A 17856-nucleotide genomic window follows, 5' to 3' on the forward strand; every position below is an offset into this window, starting at 1 on the left:
GTTCAAAAGTCGACTTGCTGGGATGTTTCGTTTGGGTGACGCTGCCCAAAGCAGATCGAAAATACCCAGTGGTGAAACGCACTTGTAAGAAGGAGTAAAGGTCAGACATCGAGCTCACAGATGAAGTCCCGCCAAATAAATCAAATTGAAGAAGCAGGACACGAGCAACGGAAAGGTGTTGGTTGATGCAAGGGAAGGGAGCAGTAGCCGGCCGGATCAGATAAGGGATTAAGCTTTTCCCTACAGGGCATGTGCCGCAGCGCGTCCTTCCCGAGAGCAGCGCGCACGTCCCTCCGCGTCTGCGGGCGACTTCCGTTAGTTGTGAAAGTCAATAACTCATCATTGCGAGCATCCACTCGACCACACCGCCCTAAAATCCGCCGAAATACCACACATCGCTCGACCGCCATCCCCGCTTCGCCCTTTGCTGCTCACGCCTATGTCGTGATCCCCATCGCATCTCGCACACCACACGCAGAATGGAGGGCCCTGTGGTCACCTCCCCTGGCGCCGCCAACGGCCTGCCATCGGCGAAGCCCGCGACGTCGACGTCGATAGACCCTCAAATCATAGTCGACCATCTCGTCAAAGTGCTCAACGTTACCTTGGGTGCTTCGGAAGAGGACCTTCGCGCTCCAAACAGCTTGCTCTCCGAGCCGCTTCTCGCAGACACGCTGCTGCGCTGCACCAGATTCGCCGTCGAGTCGCAGGTGGCGCTCTACATTCAAAGATCTGTCGTAGAACAAGACGAAGTGGATGGTGTGAATGGGTCGGAAGGTACTAATCATACCTCGCAACCACATAAACCACGTACTGACAGCGGCCATGTTCAAGTCCCACACCCTCGATACACCTACATCTTGTCCTCCGAACTCTCCGCCACGTCCGTGTACGATGCCTGTATTGCCATCCTCAAAGGCCCGCAGCCCATTAACCCCGCCCTGCCCATCAACTCGCAGATCCAGGTCATTAACTTGCCCGGAATTGCTTCGTCTGAGAATGCGGCGCTGGGCCAGAGTGCGGCGAGCTCGCCTTTCGAGGCTTTACACTCTCTCGTTCATCTGGCGCTGGCGCCCTATTTCGATGCGTATACCAAGAGCCAGGCCGCATTGCATCCAAGCTGGAGCAAGGGAGACGCGGACAGCAGGACAGGGATTCCAGGTGCCAAGAAGAGGATGGCCGAGTTGGAGTTGAGTTTGCTTCAGTTACAGCAGAACACTGAGATACCCGAATTGTTTTTGGCGTTACCGGATGTAATTCAGCAGGCACTGGAAGAGGCGCAGGCGCGAGGCGTAAAGCCGTCCATTGACTTGATCCCACCTGGACTTTTGGACGACAGCAAGTTTCTGAACAACCTACAAAACATTGTCAATGGTTGGATCAGATCGATTCAAGCTATTACAAAGACGAATCGCGACCCATCCAGCGGCAACGCAACCCAGGAGATCAACTTTTGGCTAAGCATGGAATCGGCTTTGGCCAACATCGAGCAACAATTGCGCAGCGATGGAGTCTCCCTAACCATGGATGTACTGCGGCACGCGAAGCGCTTCCAAGCAACAGTCAGTTTCAGTACCGATACCGGCCTGAAGGAAACAACGGACATGGTGCAAAAGTACAACTTGCTGATGCGCGACTTTCCCTTGGACGAGCTTCTCTCTGCGACCTCTCTTGAAAAGGTTCAAGAGTCGATCAACATGATCTTCACCCACCTCAACAAGAAGCTCCGTGCGTCGCCGTATCCCATCAAGCGAGCGCTCGCGCTCGTGGAGGCAATTTCGGGAGATCTGGACGCACGGATACACTTCCTCCTCAATGGCCGGGAGTTGATGCATCAAGAGTTTCCCGATTTCGATGCCACGATGAAACTGGCCGATGGAGTCTGGAAATCATGGGATGAGAACGTCAAGGACTTTACCAACGTTGCTCGTGAAGTCTCAAGGCGTAGGAACGAGAAATTCATCCCCATCAAAATTCAGCCGCAACACGTCAAGACGCAGGATAGGCTGAAGTACATCACCACCTTTCGGAGAAATCACGAGCAACTTCAGCGGACAATTGTCAATGTCCTAGGCTCCACCCCTGGCCCCAAAGAGTTGACTGACGGCACCAAGAGCGCTGAGGCTGCCATTGTCGAGGAAATTGGCGATGTCGATGCCGTGGAAGAGGTTGCCCAAGCGTACGCCGCGCTGAAAGACGTGGATGTGTTGGACGTTTCTCCCGAGGGCACGCGCATTTGGGAACAGGCGGAGATGACGTACAACGAGCGTACGTCTCGTGTGGAAAATTCCATCATTGCCAGACTGAGAGACCGCCTGGCCACTGCTAAGAACGCAAACGAGATGTTCCGCGTCTTCTCAAAGTTCAACGCGTTGTTTGTTCGCCCAAAGATTCGTGGTGCCATTTCGGAATACCAAACCCAGCTGATCGACAATGTCAAACAAGACATTTCGTCGCTGCACGAGCGCTTCAAGAATCAATATGGCCACTCTGAGGCTCACGCCATGGCTCAACTGCGCGATCTCCCACCAGTGTCCGGTGCTGTCATCTGGGCGCGGCAGATTGAGAGACAGCTGGACGGCTACATGAGAAAGGTAGAGGACATTCTCGGAAAAGATTGGAATCTCCACACAGAAGGCCAGAAGCTTCAGAGCGAGAGCAACATGTTCCGCAAGAAGCTAGAGACGAGGCCAATCTACGAGGCATGGCTGAAGGAAGTTCAGCGCCGCAACCTATCAATCTCTGGACGTCTTTTCAGTGTAACCCGCAACCGTGCGGCTGGCAATTCTTTGGAGTTGGGTGTCAACTTCGACCACCAAGTCATTGCCCTCTTCAAAGAAGTCCGAAACCTGCTCTGGCTGAACTACCAAGTCCCGCACGCCATCAGTAACATCTCCAAGGATGCCAAACGTGTCTATCCTTATGCAGTCAGCTTGATGGAAAGTGTCCGCACTTACTCGCAGACGACGCGCGCAATCGTTGAAATGGGGGAAGTCTCGATCCTCCTTCACGGCTACCAGAATGATTCACAAATCCTGGTCACCAAGGGTGTGCCCTTGAAGTGGGAGTCTTTTGTCCATGCACACGACTTGCACATTCGCCAGGTTTCCTTGACCACCGATCACTCCATCACAAGTGCCAGCCGCGAGAGTAAACATGTGCAGTTCGTTCGGGAGTTCGCTGCAGCAGTCTCGCTTCTCCAAAGCAAGACTGAGACGCTCAAGACGATCCATGCAACCATTGAAAAGGCGCTCTCTGACCTGGAGGGTTGCATTTACAAGCATGACGCGTTCTGGTCGAGCCTTGACGTCATCCAACGCGCAGTCGACCAACTGAACCTCGAAAACTATGTCAACCTGCCTTATTACGTCTCCGAGCTGAATTCGCGGATCGAAACCATTTTGCTCAAGCGCCTTAGCACTGCCGTGTCTGAGTGGATCGAGGCCTTCAGCAACGCTGACGCCGAGAGCTTGGACGGTAGGCCGACGACGGCGCACTCTGAAGTCTCGAAATTAGAGAACCGCCCTCGCCTTTCTCACCTTGTCCATGAAGTCACGATGCGCAATCAGGTCATTTACCTTGATCCTCCGCTAGAGTTTGCGCGGGCCAGCTGGCTTGATCAACTCCATGAGTGGCTAGGCGTTGTCTGTACCCTGCAGAAGATCAAGTCGTCTCGCTATGACATGAGGCTCGAGGCTGCCCAAGACATTGCGACCACGCGCTTCTCGCACCTTCCAAACCGATGCACTGAGCCTCTGACGCAAGTTTATGGCGCGATTGAGGACAAGATTCGTGAGGTCAGCGTGTACGTCGACGACTGGTTGCGCTTCCAGTCTCTTTGGGACCTCAAGTCTGATCAAGTCTATGATATTCTTGGAGAAGACCTTCGCAAATGGTTGCAGCTTCTCCAGGACATCCGCAAGACTCGCTCAACCTTTGACACATCTGATGTCAGCAGGTCTTTTGGTAATGTCATCATCGACTACGAGCAAGTGCAGATGAAGGTCAACGCCAAGTATGACCAGTGGCAACACGAGATTTTGGTCAAGTTCGCTGCTCGTTTGGGTGCCCGAATGGCTGAGATTTGCGCTGAGATTGAAAAAGCCCGCAAAGACCTCGAAGGCCAGTCCCTTGAGTCCACTTCCACTGCTCAGGTCGTCCACTTCATCACATCGGTGAAGCAGTGCAAGCAGAAAGTCAAGACTTGGGCGCCCGAGGTGGAGATCTTCAGACAAGGCCAGACGACACTTACTCGTCAACGTTACCAGTTCCCCAACGATTGGCTTGACGTCGACCAAATCGAGCACGAGTGGGCAACTCTCAATGAAATTCTCGCTAGGAAGAGCAAGATTGTTAACGACCAGACCGATGCCCTTCGTGCCAGGCTGACTGCCCAAGACAAGGTCATGAACGAAAAGATTGGCGAGATCATCCACCAGTGGAACCAGGAGAAGCCAGTCTCGGGCACAATCCCGCCTGACGAGGCCACGGCAACGCTTCAGCAATTCGATGCTAAGCTGACGCAGTTGAGCCAAGAAGCAAGAATGGTTTCCGAGGCGAAGGAGGCCCTTGACCTCCCTGCGAGCCCTGATAGTATCTTGCCAAACTTGCTCGAAGAGGTTCAAGATTTCAAGTCCGTCTGGGCCGCTCTTTCGACCATTTGGAGCAGTCTGAACGATCTCAAAGACACGTTGTGGACCAGCATTCAGCCTCGCAAGCTCCGCCAAAACCTTGACAATCTGCTTAAGATGACGAAAGAGATGCCCAGTCGCATGCGCCAATATGCTGCTTTCGAACATGTCCAGAATCACCTCCGCGGCCTACTCAAAGTCAACACCCTCCTTTCGGACTTGCGCTCTGAGGCCGTGCGTGAGCGCCACTGGATCAAAATTTTCCGCGCTCTGAAACCCAGCAAGAGGTACTCGCCGCTGTCTATGACTCTAGGCGATGTCTGGGACCTGCAGCTTGGTCCCAGCGAGAACATCATCCGGGACGTCATCGCTCAGGCGACTGGAGAAATGGCTCTCGAGGAGTTCCTGCGCCAAGTCCGTGAGACCTGGCAAAATTATTCCCTCGATCTTGTCTCCTACCAGAACAAGTGTCGTTTGATCCGTGGTTGGGATGATCTCTTTGCTAAGTGCAGTGAAAACTTGAACTCTCTCCAGGCTATGAGGCATTCCCCTTACTACAAAGAATTTGAGGAGGAGGCTTCGTCTTGGGAAGAGAAGCTCAACCGCATTCACGTCTTGTTCGACGTCTGGATCGATGTTCAACGCCAATGGGTCTACCTCGAGGGTGTCTTCACTGGCAACGCGGACATCAAACACCTGCTGCCCATGGAGTCATCTCGGTTCCAAAACATCAACTCAGAATTCATGAGCGTCATGAAGAAGGTCACACGATCTCCTTTTGTCTTGGATGTCCTGGCCATTTCCGGTGTACAAAAGTCTCTCGAGCGTCTTGCCGAACTTCTGAACAAGATCCAGAAGGCGCTTGGTGAATATCTTGAACGGGAGCGTGTTTCGTTCCCTCGCTTCTACTTTGTTGGCGACGAGGACTTGCTGGAAATCATCGGCAACAGCAACGACACGCTCAGAATTGCCAAGCACCTGCGAAAGATGTTTGCTGGTCTCTGTGGTCTGCTCACTACTGAGGACACGATCATCACAGGCTTTACGTCCAAGGAGGGCGAGGAGGTCAACCTGAAGAAGGAAGTCTCGCTCGCGAAGACGCCCAAGATCAACGAATGGCTGTCTGCGCTCGAGCACAACATGAAAGCAACCCTCGCAGAGCTTCTCGCTGAAGCAGTTGAGCAGTTTGAAGGCATCGTCCACGCGGAGTCAATTGATCGGACCGCTTTTGAAGAGTACATCGCGAACTTCCCTGCCCAGATTGTTGTCCTCGCCACGCAAGTGTGTTGGACGACCGACGTCGAGAATGCTCTGAAGGCAGGCGGCTCTGACCTGCAGGCTCTGTATGATCGCCAGGTCAACATTCTGCAGTCGCTTGCCGCGGCTGTTCTTGGAGATCTTGATGCCATCCAGCGCAAGAAGTGCGAGCATCTCATCACAGAGTGCGTTCATCAGCGCGATGTCATCCACAAGTTGAACAAAGTCAATGCTGCCTCCGAAAACCACCACTTGTGGCTTCTGCAGATGCGCTATGTCTACAAGCCGGAAGGAGACTTCCTGAGGCGTCTGCAAATAAAGATGGCCAACGCTACGTTGGAGTACGGTTTCGAATACTTGGGAGTCGCGGAGCGCCTTGTTCGCACCCCTCTCACAGATCGCTGTTTCTTGACGCTTACTCAAGCACTCTCCCAGAGGCTTGGTGGCTCGCCATACGGACCTGCCGGTACCGGCAAGACCGAGTCCGTCAAGGCCCTAGGTGTGCAACTTGGTCGTTTCACCCTCGTCTTTTGCTGTGACGACACATTCGACTTCCAAGCCATGGGTCGCATTTTCCTTGGCATCTGCCAAGTCGGCGCCTGGGGTTGTTTCGACGAGTTCAACCGTCTCGAGGAACGCATCTTGTCTGCTGTCTCTCAGCAGGTGCAAAACATTCAGCTTGGCCTGCGCAAGGGCGTTACCGACGAGAAGGCTCAAATCGAGCTGATTGGCCGCAACTTGCGAGTCGATTTGAACACTGGAATCTTCATCACCATGAACCCTGGCTATGCAGGCCGTTCAAACTTGCCTGACAACTTGAAGAAGCTTTTCCGCAGCGTGGCCATGTCCAAGCCAGACAAGGAGCTCATCGGTGAAGTTATGCTTTACTCTCAAGGCTTCTCACATGCGAAGAGCATTTCCACTCAGATTGTCCCCTTTTTCGACAGATGTTCAAATGAGCTGTCAAAGCAGGCCCACTACGACTTTGGTCTGCGTGCGCTCAAATCTGTCCTGGTCAGCTCCGGTGGCTTGAAGCGTGCTCGTGTTGCCGGAAACGACGAGAACGTAGGCAACGATGAGATCCTCGAGCCTCAAATCATGGTGCAAAGCCTGCGCGAGACGGTAGCGCCCAAGTTGATTCGTCCTGATGTCGATGTCATGATAGCGATCGAGCAAGACTGCTTCCCTGCCGTGGAATACCATCCGGCTCCTCTTGTGGCTCTTCAGCAAGCAATCCGCGATTCTGCAGCCGAGAACAAGATCGTCGTCAGCGAGAACTGGATGACCAAGGTCCTTCAGCTTTACCAGATTCAAAGCCTTCACCATGGTGTGATGATGGTTGGTTCTTCCGGTTCCGGAAAGTCCACCGCTTGGAAGACACTTCTCCAAGCTCTGCAGCGTGTCGAGGGCGTCGAGGGTGTTTGCCACGTTATCGACCCGAAGGTCATGAGCAAGGAACACCTCTACGGTAGCCTCGACAGCACCACAAGAGAGTGGACCGACGGTCTGTTCACCAGCATTCTCCGCAAGATTGTCGATAACCTCCGTGGCGAAGACTCGAAGAGACACTGGATCATTTTCGATGGCGACGTCGACCCCGAATGGGTCGAAAACTTGAACTCCGTCCTCGATGACAACAAATTGCTTACCTTGCCCAACGGAGAGCGTCTCAACCTGCCGCCCAACGTCCGCATCATGTTTGAAGTCGAGACGCTCAAGTACGCCACTCTTGCCACTGTTTCCCGCTGCGGTATGGTCTGGTTCTCCGACGACACTGTTTCAACGGACATGATGATTTCGAACTATCTTGGCAACCTGCGTAGCAAGCCGTTCGAAGATCTTGAGGATGATACTGTTGCTCCTGGACAAATGTCACAGAAGGCTCTGCAGGTTCAGCAGTTCGTTGCAGACCTTCTCGAACATCGCCTCCTCGGTGACGGCTTCGTGAAGAAGGCGCTTGAGGGTGCCAGGGAGTTTAGCCACATCATGGAGTACACCGACATCCGTGTGCTCAACACCCTATTTTCCCTTCTGAACAAGACCTGCCGGTCCGTCCTGGAGTACAACGTCCAGCACCCTGACTTCCCGCTTGAGGACGAGCAAGTAGAGGCATTCCTCTCGAAGAAGTTGCTTCTCGCCTTGACGTGGTCGCTTACAGGTGACTGTCCTTTGATCCAGAGGAAAGAATTCGGCGACATTGTTGCAGGGCTCAGCACCATTGACTTGCCGCCCCTCGGAGCAGGGTCGTCGTTGATTGATTTCGACGTGACATTGCCAAGGGCGGACTGGACTCTGTGGCAGAACCAAGTCCCCAACGTCGAGGTCAACACGCACTCGATCATCGAAACCGACGTTGTCATTCCTACTCTTGACACGGTCCGCCACGAGGACGTTCTCTACTCGTGGCTTGCAGAGCATAAGCCACTTCTTCTCTGCGGTCCTCCCGGTTCGGGTAAGACAATGACCCTGTTCAGCGCGCTGCGCAAGCTGCCCAACATGGAAGTGGTCGGTCTCAACTTTTCCTCTGCGACAACGCCGGACTTGCTCATCAAGACTTTTGAGCAATACTGCGAGTACCGCAAGACGCTCAACGGTGTTGTCCTCAGCCCCACTCAGATTGGCAGGTGGCTGGTCATCTTCTGCGATGAAATCAACTTGCCTGCTCCCGACAACTACGGCACGCAAAGAGCTATCAGCTTCCTCAGGCAGCTTGTGGAACACAATGGTTTCTGGAGGACCAGCGACAAGAACTGGGTCACGCTTGACAGGATCCAATTTGTTGGAGCCTGTAACCCGCCCACCGACGCTGGCCGTACTCCCCTTGGTCTCCGTTTCCTTCGTCACAGCCCTCTGGTCATGGTTGACTACCCGGGTGAGCTCTCACTCCAGCAGATTTACGGCACCTTCAACAGCGCAGTCCTCAAGGTCATTCCGTCGCTCAGGGGATATGCGGAGCCACTTACCAAGGCCATGGTCCAAGTCTACTCCGAGTCCCAGAAGCGCTTTACGCCCGACATTCAACCGCACTACGTGTACTCGCCTCGTGAGCTTACTCGCTGGGTTCGTGGTGTGTACGAAGCAATCCGTCCTCTCGAGAATCTCAGCGTCGAGGGACTTGTGCGCATCTGGGCCCATGAGGCACTGAGACTCTTCCAAGACCGTCTCATCGCGGAGGACGAGAGGAAGTGGACTGACGACTGCATCCACCGCATCGCCATGGAGCATTTCCCTACCATCGACGAAGAAAAAGCCCTCAGCGGCCCGATTTTGTTCTCCAACTGGCTGAGCAAGAACTATGTTCCGGTCGAGCGTGACCAACTCAGAGACTTTGTGAAGGCTCGTCTAAAGACCTTCTGCGATGAAGAAGTCGATGTGCCCCTTATCTTGTTCAACGACGTCCTTGAGCACGTTCTGCGCATCGACCGTGTCTTCCGCCAGCCCCAGGGCCACTTGATCTTGATCGGTGTCAGTGGCTCAGGCAAGACTACACTGTCGCGCTTTGTCGCTTGGATGAACGGTCTCAAGGTCTACCAGATCAAGGTCCATGGAAAGTACTCGGGTGAGGACTTTGACGATGATCTCAGGAACGTCCTCCGCCGCTGTGGTTGCAAGGGCGAAAAGATTTGCTTCATCATGGACGAATCGAACGTCCTCGACTCTGGCTTCCTGGAACGCATGAACACTTTGCTCGCCAACGCGGAAGTCCCCGGTCTGTTCGAAGGTGACGAATTTGCATCGCTCATGACAAGCTGCAAGGAAGGTGCGCAGCGCCAAGGTCTTCTGCTCGACTCCCAGGAGGAACTGTATAAGTGGTTCACGCAGCAAATTGTCAAGAACTTGCACGTCGTGTTTACCATGAACCCGCCCGAAGAAGGACTCTCCAGCAAGGCGGCCACGTCTCCTGCCCTGTTCAACCGTTGCGTCCTGAACTGGTTCGGCGACTGGAGCGACCAGGCACTCTTCCAGGTCGGCAATGAGCTCACGCAACGCGTCGACTTGGATAGAGGCAACTGGAAGTGCCCTGACAGCATACCTGTTGCTTACCGCGAACTGCAGCTCCCCCCCAGCCATCGCGAGGCCGTGGTCAACGCCATGGTCTACATCCATTACTCGCTGCAACGTTTCAATCTGCGTCTCCGCAAGCAACAGAACAAGGTGACGCATCTCACCCCGCGCCACTTCTTGGATTTTGTCGCGCAGTATGTCAAGTTGTACAACGAGAAGCGCGAGGACTTGGAGGAGCAGCAGCGTCACTTGAACGTTGGTTTGGAGAAGTTGCGGGAGACGGTCGACAAGGTGTCAGATCTCAGAAAGAGCCTTGCTCAGAAGAAGACCCAGCTCGAGGCAAAGGATGCTGAGGCAAACGACAAACTGCAGCGCATGGTGGCAGATCAAAGAGAAGCGGAGTCGCGCAAGTCTACCTCGCTCGAGGTGCAGACTGCGTTGGAAAAGCAAGAGAAGGAGGTTGCTGAGAGAAGGGAAGTCGTGCTTGCTGATTTGGCTAACGCCGAACCGGCTGTGGAGGAGGCTCAGAAGAGTGTCTCGAATATCAAGAGGCAGCATCTCACCGAAGTCAGGTCCATGCAAAACCCGCCGCAGGGTGTGCAACTGGCACTGTCAGCCGTCTGCACACTGCTTGGACACAAGGTTACCGATTGGAAGAGCGTCGTTGCCATTGTCAGGAAAGACGACTTTATTGCATCGATTGTCAGCTACGACAACGAGAGGCAGATGACTAGGAACCACCGCATCAAGATGCGCAACGAATTCCTCGGCAACAAGGAATTTACCTACGAAAAGGTCAACCGTGCATCGAAGGCTTGTGGCCCTCTCGTGCAGTGGGTGGAGGCGCAAGTCAACTACTCGGAGATTTTGGATCGTGTTGGGCCGCTCAGGGAGGAAGTCGGACAACTCGAGGAAGCAGCTCTGCAGACCAAGGCAGAGGCTGCGGCAATCGCCAAGCAGATTGACAAGCTTGAGGAGAGCATCTCGGCCTACAAGACGGAATACGCCGCGCTCATCAGCCAAGTTCAAGAGATCAAGGCTGAGATGAGCCGTGTACAGTTCAAGGTCGACCGCTCCGTCCGCCTGCTAGACTCTTTGTCGAGTGAGCGCGGTCGTTGGGAGGAAACCAGCAAGAGCTTCGAGACTGCCATCGACACGATTGTTGGAGACGTTCTCGTCGCTGCAGCATTCATCGCGTATGGTGGTTACTACGACCAGCAGTACCGCAAGGCCATGACGGATGACTGGTACCACATGATGTCCATGAGCGGCATCACCTTCAAGCAACCAAATCCAGTCACAGAGTACCTCTCGACCGCGGATGAACGTCTCACGTGGCAAGAAAACAGTCTTCCGGCCGATGACCTGTGCACTGAGAACGCCATCATTCTGAAGCGCTTCAACAGGTACCCGCTCATCATCGATCCGTCAGGCCGCGTCACAGAGTTCCTGCAAAAGGAGTGTAAAGACAGGAAGCTCACGGTTACATCCTTCCTGGACGACAGCTTCACGAAGCAGCTCGAATCTGCGCTCCGTTTCGGCAACCCCATTCTCATCCAGGATGCCGAGCATCTTGACCCCATCCTTAACCATGTGCTCAACAAGGAGTACCAGAAGACCGGTGGTCGTGTCCTCATTCAGCTTGGTAAGCAGGAGATTGACTTTTCGCCAAGTTTCAAGCTCTACCTCAGCACGAGGGACCCGTCGGCGACATTTGCTCCGGACATTTGCTCCAGGACCACATTCGTCAATTTCACGGTCACGCAGAGCAGCTTGCAGACGCAGACCTTGGCCGAAGTGCTCAAGTCTGAAAGGCCCGACGTCGACGAAAGAAGATCAAACCTCATCAAGATGCAGGGCGAGTTTGCAGTCCACCTCAGACAGCTGGAGAAGAAGTTGCTGCAGGCTCTCAATGAATCTCGCGGCAACATTTTGGACGACGACAATGTCATTGAGACGCTCGAGACGCTCAAGAAGGAGGCTGGCGAAATCAGCGCCAAGGTGGCCGAGACCGAAGGTGTCATGACCGAGGTCGAGAATATCACTCTGCAATACACCATCGTCGCGAGGTCGTGCTCTGCGATCTTCGCCGTCTTGGAGCAACTGCGTCACGTCAACTTCTTCTACCAGTTCAGCTTGCAGTACTTTACCGACATCTTCGAAGCCGTCTTGCGGGACACGAAGAACAATGCCAAGGACCTTGGTCATCAGGCCAGAATTGATCACATTATCCGCGAACTCTTTGTGGATACCTACCGCAGGACGAGTCTGGCGCTGCTGCACAAGGACCGTGTCATGCTGGCGATGCTACTGGCTCAAGCCGCTCCCTTTAAGATGGACAAGAGCTTGATCGACGCGGTTTTGGATGAAGACATCCTTCCCGTCGACGTTTCTACAGAAGAGCACCAGAAGCACTCGGTCATGGTCAGGGTTGCCAAACACCCTCTGTTCAAGAACGTCATGGAGCAGGTCGGCCAAGCAGCTTGGGATACCTTTATGACCGAGGAGTTTGCAGAGAAACACGTCCCAGCAGCCTGGCCTGAGAACACCGAGGAGCTTGACAAGCACCTCCGCGGTCTGTTGCTCATCAAGATGTTCCGCGTCGACCGCTTTGTTCCTGCGGTGGAAAGATTCGTTCTCCAAGTGTTCGGCAAGAACTTTGCAGGCGTCTCTGATGACCTGGGCACTATTGTTCATCAGGTCAGCGCATGCACGCCTATCGCGCTTTCCTCTAGCCCTGGCTTCGACGCATCCTACAAGGTCGACAACTTGGTTGAACGAAGCCCTGTTTCTTGTACCAACATTGCCATGGGATCCGACGAAGGTCTGGCGTCTGCCGATAAGGCCATCACTACGGCCGCTGCAACCGGAAACTGGGTCCTTGTCAAGAACGTTCATCTTGCGCCTACCTGGCTGCAAAGTCTCGAGAAGCGTATTGATTCCCTCAAGCCGCATGCTGACTTCCGCCTTTTCCTGTCCATGGAGACGTCGCCAAGGATCCCTGTCAATCTGCTGCGTGCCTCTCGTGTGCTCATGTTCGAGCAGCCTGCTGGTATCAGAGCCAACATGAAGGACAGCATGAGCCAGCTGGCCACGCGTGCGCAGAAGCAGCCCGTAGAGCGCGCCCGCGTCTATCTCTTGCTCTGCTTCCTCCACGCTGTGGTCCAGGAACGCCTTCGTTACGCGCCAACGCTCGGCTGGAAGGGCTTCTGGGAATTCAACGACTCCGACTACGAATGCTGCAGCACAATAATCGACGTCTGGGTCGAAAGCGTGGCAGGCGGACGTACCAACGTGGCGCCCAAGAACATTCCGTGGGACATGCTGCGCATTCTGGTGACGGAAATGTATGGCGGCAAGATTGACAACGAGGGAGACTTTTCCATCCTGACCAACCTCGTCTCCGACGTCCTCGACCCGGCCGCCTTTGAAGACGGCTACAAAATCGTCAAGCCCGCCCCCGAGAACGACAACACGGCGCTTGAGCTCCCATCGGGCACGGGCTTCAGCAGCTTCGTCGAGTGGGTCAACGACTTGCCTGAGCGCGAGCCCCCGACGTATCTGGGCTTGCCGGCGAATGCGGAGAAGCTGTTGCTGGTGGGCCAGGCCAAGGAGATGGTCGGCAACTTGAAGGCGGTGGCGGAGCTACTGGATGAGGGGGAGCAGGTTATGGCGGAGGCGGTGGAGACGGAGGGCCAGGCGTAGGTGGCCCTGTGACGATTACGTAGACGAGGACGATGGGAGATGATTGTGTATGTGTATGTACGGGCATTGATGGGTATCATTGTTATGGTTTCATTTGGGATAGAGGGCGTTTTGGGTTGAATGGACTTGCTTCGGATATGGACGGCGGCGGTGCACTTGAACGACTGGAATGGCTTCACTTGCCGGCTTGCTTGTATGACTTAGAGTATGTAACAGGGTGTACGTCAATGGGCTGGGCAGATGATCGTGGAGCATGCCTTGAGGCGCTTCTGGGTGTATTACGCAGTTGAAATTGAATCATCTACTCTGTGGGAATGGGTGCGGTGCGGCGAGGCAAAGGAGTGTTAGTGTTGAGTGTCCATGGTGGACGCGTTGGGTCATCGGTATGTAAGTGCATCTCAGCTCCCATCAATCTCACAATGTGTAATAATACTGATCACTCAAACCACCACTCATCAGGAAACCTGGACAGTCACCGGCTAAGCAATCCTCAACAACCACTCATTCTACGCCCGGCTTTGGTAGTACCTGTTTCCAAGGCTTTCTGACAAAAGCCGTGGCGCAAGCCATCCTGAGGCTCTGCGGATTGCGGCTTGAACGCTCCCAAATACCCTCCCTTACGTACAGTGGGCTGAATGCTCCACGTCAGTCAGTCTTCTGTGGGAGCGGACGAATGCTTCCAGACTACCGGTACTCCCCGACTAATGCTCGCGTTCTCTCCAAGACTTTTGTCTCCAAGCCCCGTCCCATGGTTCTATGATGCTTTTTGCTGGTTTTGGTACGGTCGCTCTGACTCATTAGCCGAATAAGAACAACACCTTCGTCGGTCACTCGCAACATTCACATACACTGCCTACGCACGCTCCCTGTGCTCCTTTTGCCGGTCCACCAACCTGTCCATCTATCTTCCCCCCCCCCCCCCCCCCTCTGATTCTCACGATGAGCTCAAGCACTACTCCAACGATGCCTTCCAACACGGACGAAGACCGCCGGTGGGCACCGGTTTTCGTGGCCCTCATGAAACGCGATGAAAAAGCCGATTTCAGCGACGAACTCAACAGGCTTATTCCTGACCCCGCCGACAAGGATGCCTTCATTGCATGGAATAGTACGTGTGTCGCCAAAGCGTATGAACGCAACTTCAAACCTCCGCCGCGCGATTCCTTCGTAAGGCTTGTTGAAGAGCTCAACTTCTTCTTCCCGGGTGAAAAGAGAAAGGATTACTCCAGATGGCATGAGCCTCTTGCGGTTGCTCCGTGGATACCGCTGGGCTCCACTGAAAGCGCTCTCTATCGCCTCGAGCCCGACTTCTATTGTCTCCATGCGAGAAACCAATATCACACCGACCATCCGCGTCCCATGTCACCCTGCTTTCTTGGGGTGAACACAAACGTGTCGCCCAACTTTCCGAAGACGGGGAATCGGCCTCGGGAGAATCTGTCCGCGCTAACCCCCAATTGGTACTCAAGACCAGCGGACACGAACTCCTCGTCTCCCACTCTACACACTCACGACGATCGCAACGCTTCCCAGAGATTGCCTTCCACGATGCCTGCAAACACGGATGAAGACCGCCGATGGGCGGTTGTACAGATTGCGCTCATCAGGCAAGATCTTGACGACCTCACCGCTCATGCCCGGGCGCTTGACAAACTCGTGCCTGACCCCGCCGATCAGGATGCCTTCCTACAGTGGAGTAGGAAGCAGGCTCTCAAAGATTGTCGCAAAAGTTTCGAGCCAATGCCACGCGACTTCTTCATCTCCACCGTCGAGCAGCTCAACTTTTTCTTCCAGGGAGACGGAAAACGGTATGGCAAATGGCTAGCAGGCACTGAACAATACAACGTTCCGATGATACCGCTTGGATCCACTGAGAACGCTCTCTACCGGCTCCTGCCCGAGCTTTACAGCCTCCGATCGAGAAACCAGGAAAACTCCAAGCACCCTAGCGTCAAAGACGACTGCTTTCTTGGTGTCAACACAAATGTCAAACCTGCGTTTCCACCGACGAGGAATCGGCATCAGGAGAATTTGTCCGAGATGTCCACCCAGTCTACAGAGTCTGACGATAGTGGAAATGGCTTCATGTTTCATCAGCTCGGTGAGCTCATGACATGGCCTCTTCGCGAGGGATGCGATCTTCCAACGGATGACAGCCCAATTCACGAACAAGAATGGGATCCCACAGGTTTCGTTGTCGTTGCTCGGCTGACGAAGTCTGGCCATGCAGATTCCCTGTACCTAATTTACAACACTTGGCCATGGGTGGAGGAGTGTGGAAAGCGTGTCGAGGTTACAGACCCTGATTGGGGACACCTTCGCTACGAGCCCAAAGCCGCCAATCGAACCTCATTCGCCAAAATCCGCAGCACATCATCCCTCTTGAGCGACAGAAACTACAACACTCGATTTGAATTGTGTTTCGAAGACTCCGAAGAAGAAGAAGCATCCAAACGTCCAGTAGAGCTGGTCCGCTTGGTCGAGAAGGGCACTGGAGATGGCTGTGTGCGGCTGACGGTGGAGCACTGAAACCATTTTTCTGTATCTAATTTGGTTGGCGGTCTAAACACTGCAGAAGCCATCCATCTTGTCATGACAAAAAGAATCATCTGCGAGCCCCTTCCCCCGGAAAAGAAAATCCACTCCATCATGATTCCGAAGCACAATTGTATCCAGATCCCTCCCTACACCTGTGATGCCTCTTTGGTCGTGATGCCGTTGAGGTCGACTTATCGCGAATTAGTCTCGGCTATGTCTGCCACTGTCACACATTCAAGTATCAGCCGTTAACCAATTTTCCAGTCTCTTACATTCCAAACTAACCTTTCTTCGCGATGAACAGTTTCTCTGGCGAAACCGGTACCCATGTTTACCCTCTTTAAGTAAACCAGCTCCACAGGCTTTTCTATTACCTCATCCAAGGCAAATGGGGTGTCGTAACTTCTGCCGCTCAAAAGGTGGGGACCCGCAAGCCTAGCGCAGGTGAATCGTTTGAGCTCATCGAAGGGAAGGTATCCCCAGCGTTCCGATTCGATCGCTTTACGACCGCCAGAGTCTAGCCTCGGAAAGCTGTCCATGATGAGGTAGAGTCTCTGGGCATAGCCATTGGATGATAGCCGAGCAACAACGAAGAAACCAGTACTCAGCCAACAATCCGGATCAAGGAGTATTTGGCTGTCATCACCTGGAGGACGTCCACTTCCTTTGAGGAATGGCCAGGACATGAGCTCGCCAAGCTGGTGGAATATGAAGCCTCCGTGGTCCCCCATGTCGTCTGACTCTGCCGAATCTTGGGATGCCTCAGAGAGATGTTGTTGGCGTCGGCTCGTTGGAAGATTGGTGTTCACGCCCAAACGTGCCGAATGGGTAGACAGTGCAGTCTCGTCTCTGTGCGGGATGAGTCCATAGAAGTCGGGCTTGAGTCGATAGAGCGCCTGAGCAGTGGAACCCAACGGTATCGGCTCGTAGCAAAATTCGGTCGCCGCCTCTAGCAGCTCGTCGTATTCTTCGCTGTCATCCAAGAACAAATTGATGCGCTCGACTCTCTCCGTGAAGTATTTGCGAGAAACTGGAGTAAAAAGCTCCTGGAAGCTCTCGCGATGTCTTTGGCCGATCCAATCCCAGTACGCAAGTCGGTCAGCGATGTCGGGAATCAATTCGGCGACTGAAGGTCCTTTCAAAGGCTCATGTTTCTCACGCTCGTCTTTAACTTTTTGGAACAATGAAATCTGAGCTTGAGTGAGAGGCATGGTAGCTGCTGTAATAGTGTTGCTGGACACTGTAACGAGGATAAATTGAGGGGAGGTGAGGAGATAGTCAAGTTGTTGCACAGCGAGGCTGGATCTAATGGATGTTGCCAAGTTTTATGTCGGGAGGGTGGCGTGAAAAGGCTGCTATACCCAAAGTGGTCGAAGGTACTCTAAGCTTTGTTTGGACTAGCTTGCATCATCCCCAACACAACAACAGGTGTCGCAAACCAAGATTGAACGGAAGATGATAAACGAAGACAGTGTGAGAGCAACCTGATTGAGGCCATCGCGCAAAGTGCGCAAGACGGCGATATAATGTGTCTAACTACATGTAACAAAGGAAATAAGAGAACTGTCTGGAAGATAGTACTGTCTCAGACCTCAAAGCGAGCAAGCAAGCAAGACATGACTACAGGACTGCAAGGCTACAGTCGAAGGTTAGGTTCGCGCGCAAGGTACATTTGTCAGAATGTTTTGGGGTTCTGCTTTCTCCATCAAAACAACTTGAT

The 17856-nt window shown here is 53.8% G+C and overlaps 3 protein-coding genes across 3 annotated transcripts; 2 read left to right on the plus strand and 1 right to left on the minus strand.

Moving 5' to 3' along the window:
* Positions 1 to 479: 479 nt before the first annotated feature.
* On the plus strand, positions 480 to 13598 carry J3D65DRAFT_551311 (dynein heavy chain; the record flags this gene model as incomplete). The annotated part of the gene is made up of 2 exons (XM_066797034.1): positions 480 to 777; positions 835 to 13598. 2 exons carry the CDS (start codon positions 480 to 482, stop codon positions 13596 to 13598), a joined length of 13062 nt encoding a protein of 4353 aa, XP_066656342.1.
* Positions 13599 to 14561: 963 nt separating this feature from the next.
* Positions 14562 to 16127, plus strand: J3D65DRAFT_667312 (uncharacterized protein; the record flags this gene model as incomplete). Its single annotated transcript, XM_066803009.1, has 1 exon — positions 14562 to 16127. The coding sequence occupies one exon, from the start codon at positions 14562 to 14564 to the stop codon at positions 16125 to 16127; it is 1566 nt and encodes a 521-aa protein (XP_066656343.1).
* On the minus strand, positions 16088 to 17451 carry J3D65DRAFT_622693 (uncharacterized protein). The gene is made up of 2 exons (XM_066800095.1): positions 16422 to 17451; positions 16088 to 16359 (listed from the first exon to the last, which is right to left on the minus strand). The coding sequence occupies exons 1-2, from the start codon at positions 17345 to 17347 to the stop codon at positions 16338 to 16340; spliced, it is 948 nt and encodes a 315-aa protein (XP_066656344.1). The 5' UTR covers positions 17348 to 17451; the 3' UTR covers positions 16088 to 16337.
* Between the last annotated feature and the right edge of the window lie 405 nt (positions 17452 to 17856).

The sequence above is a fragment of the Phyllosticta citribraziliensis genome, assembly GCF_038025025.1.
Source record: "Phyllosticta citribraziliensis strain CPC 17464 chromosome Unknown J3D65scaffold_5, whole genome shotgun sequence".
Classification (NCBI taxonomy): domain Eukaryota; kingdom Fungi; phylum Ascomycota; class Dothideomycetes; order Botryosphaeriales; family Phyllostictaceae; genus Phyllosticta; species Phyllosticta citribraziliensis.

What these genes read in the sequence shown, in the direction of transcription:
- J3D65DRAFT_622693 (XM_066800095.1), bottom strand. Translation starts at nt 17,347, where the DNA reads ATGCCTCTCACTCAAGCTCAGATTTCATTGTTCCAAAAAGTTAAAGAC. An exon ending in ACTGTTCATCGCGAAGAAAG is followed by an intron (nt 16,360 to 16,421) that starts GTTAGTTTGGAA and finishes AATGTGTGACAG; the next exon opens with TGGCAGACATAGCCGAGACT.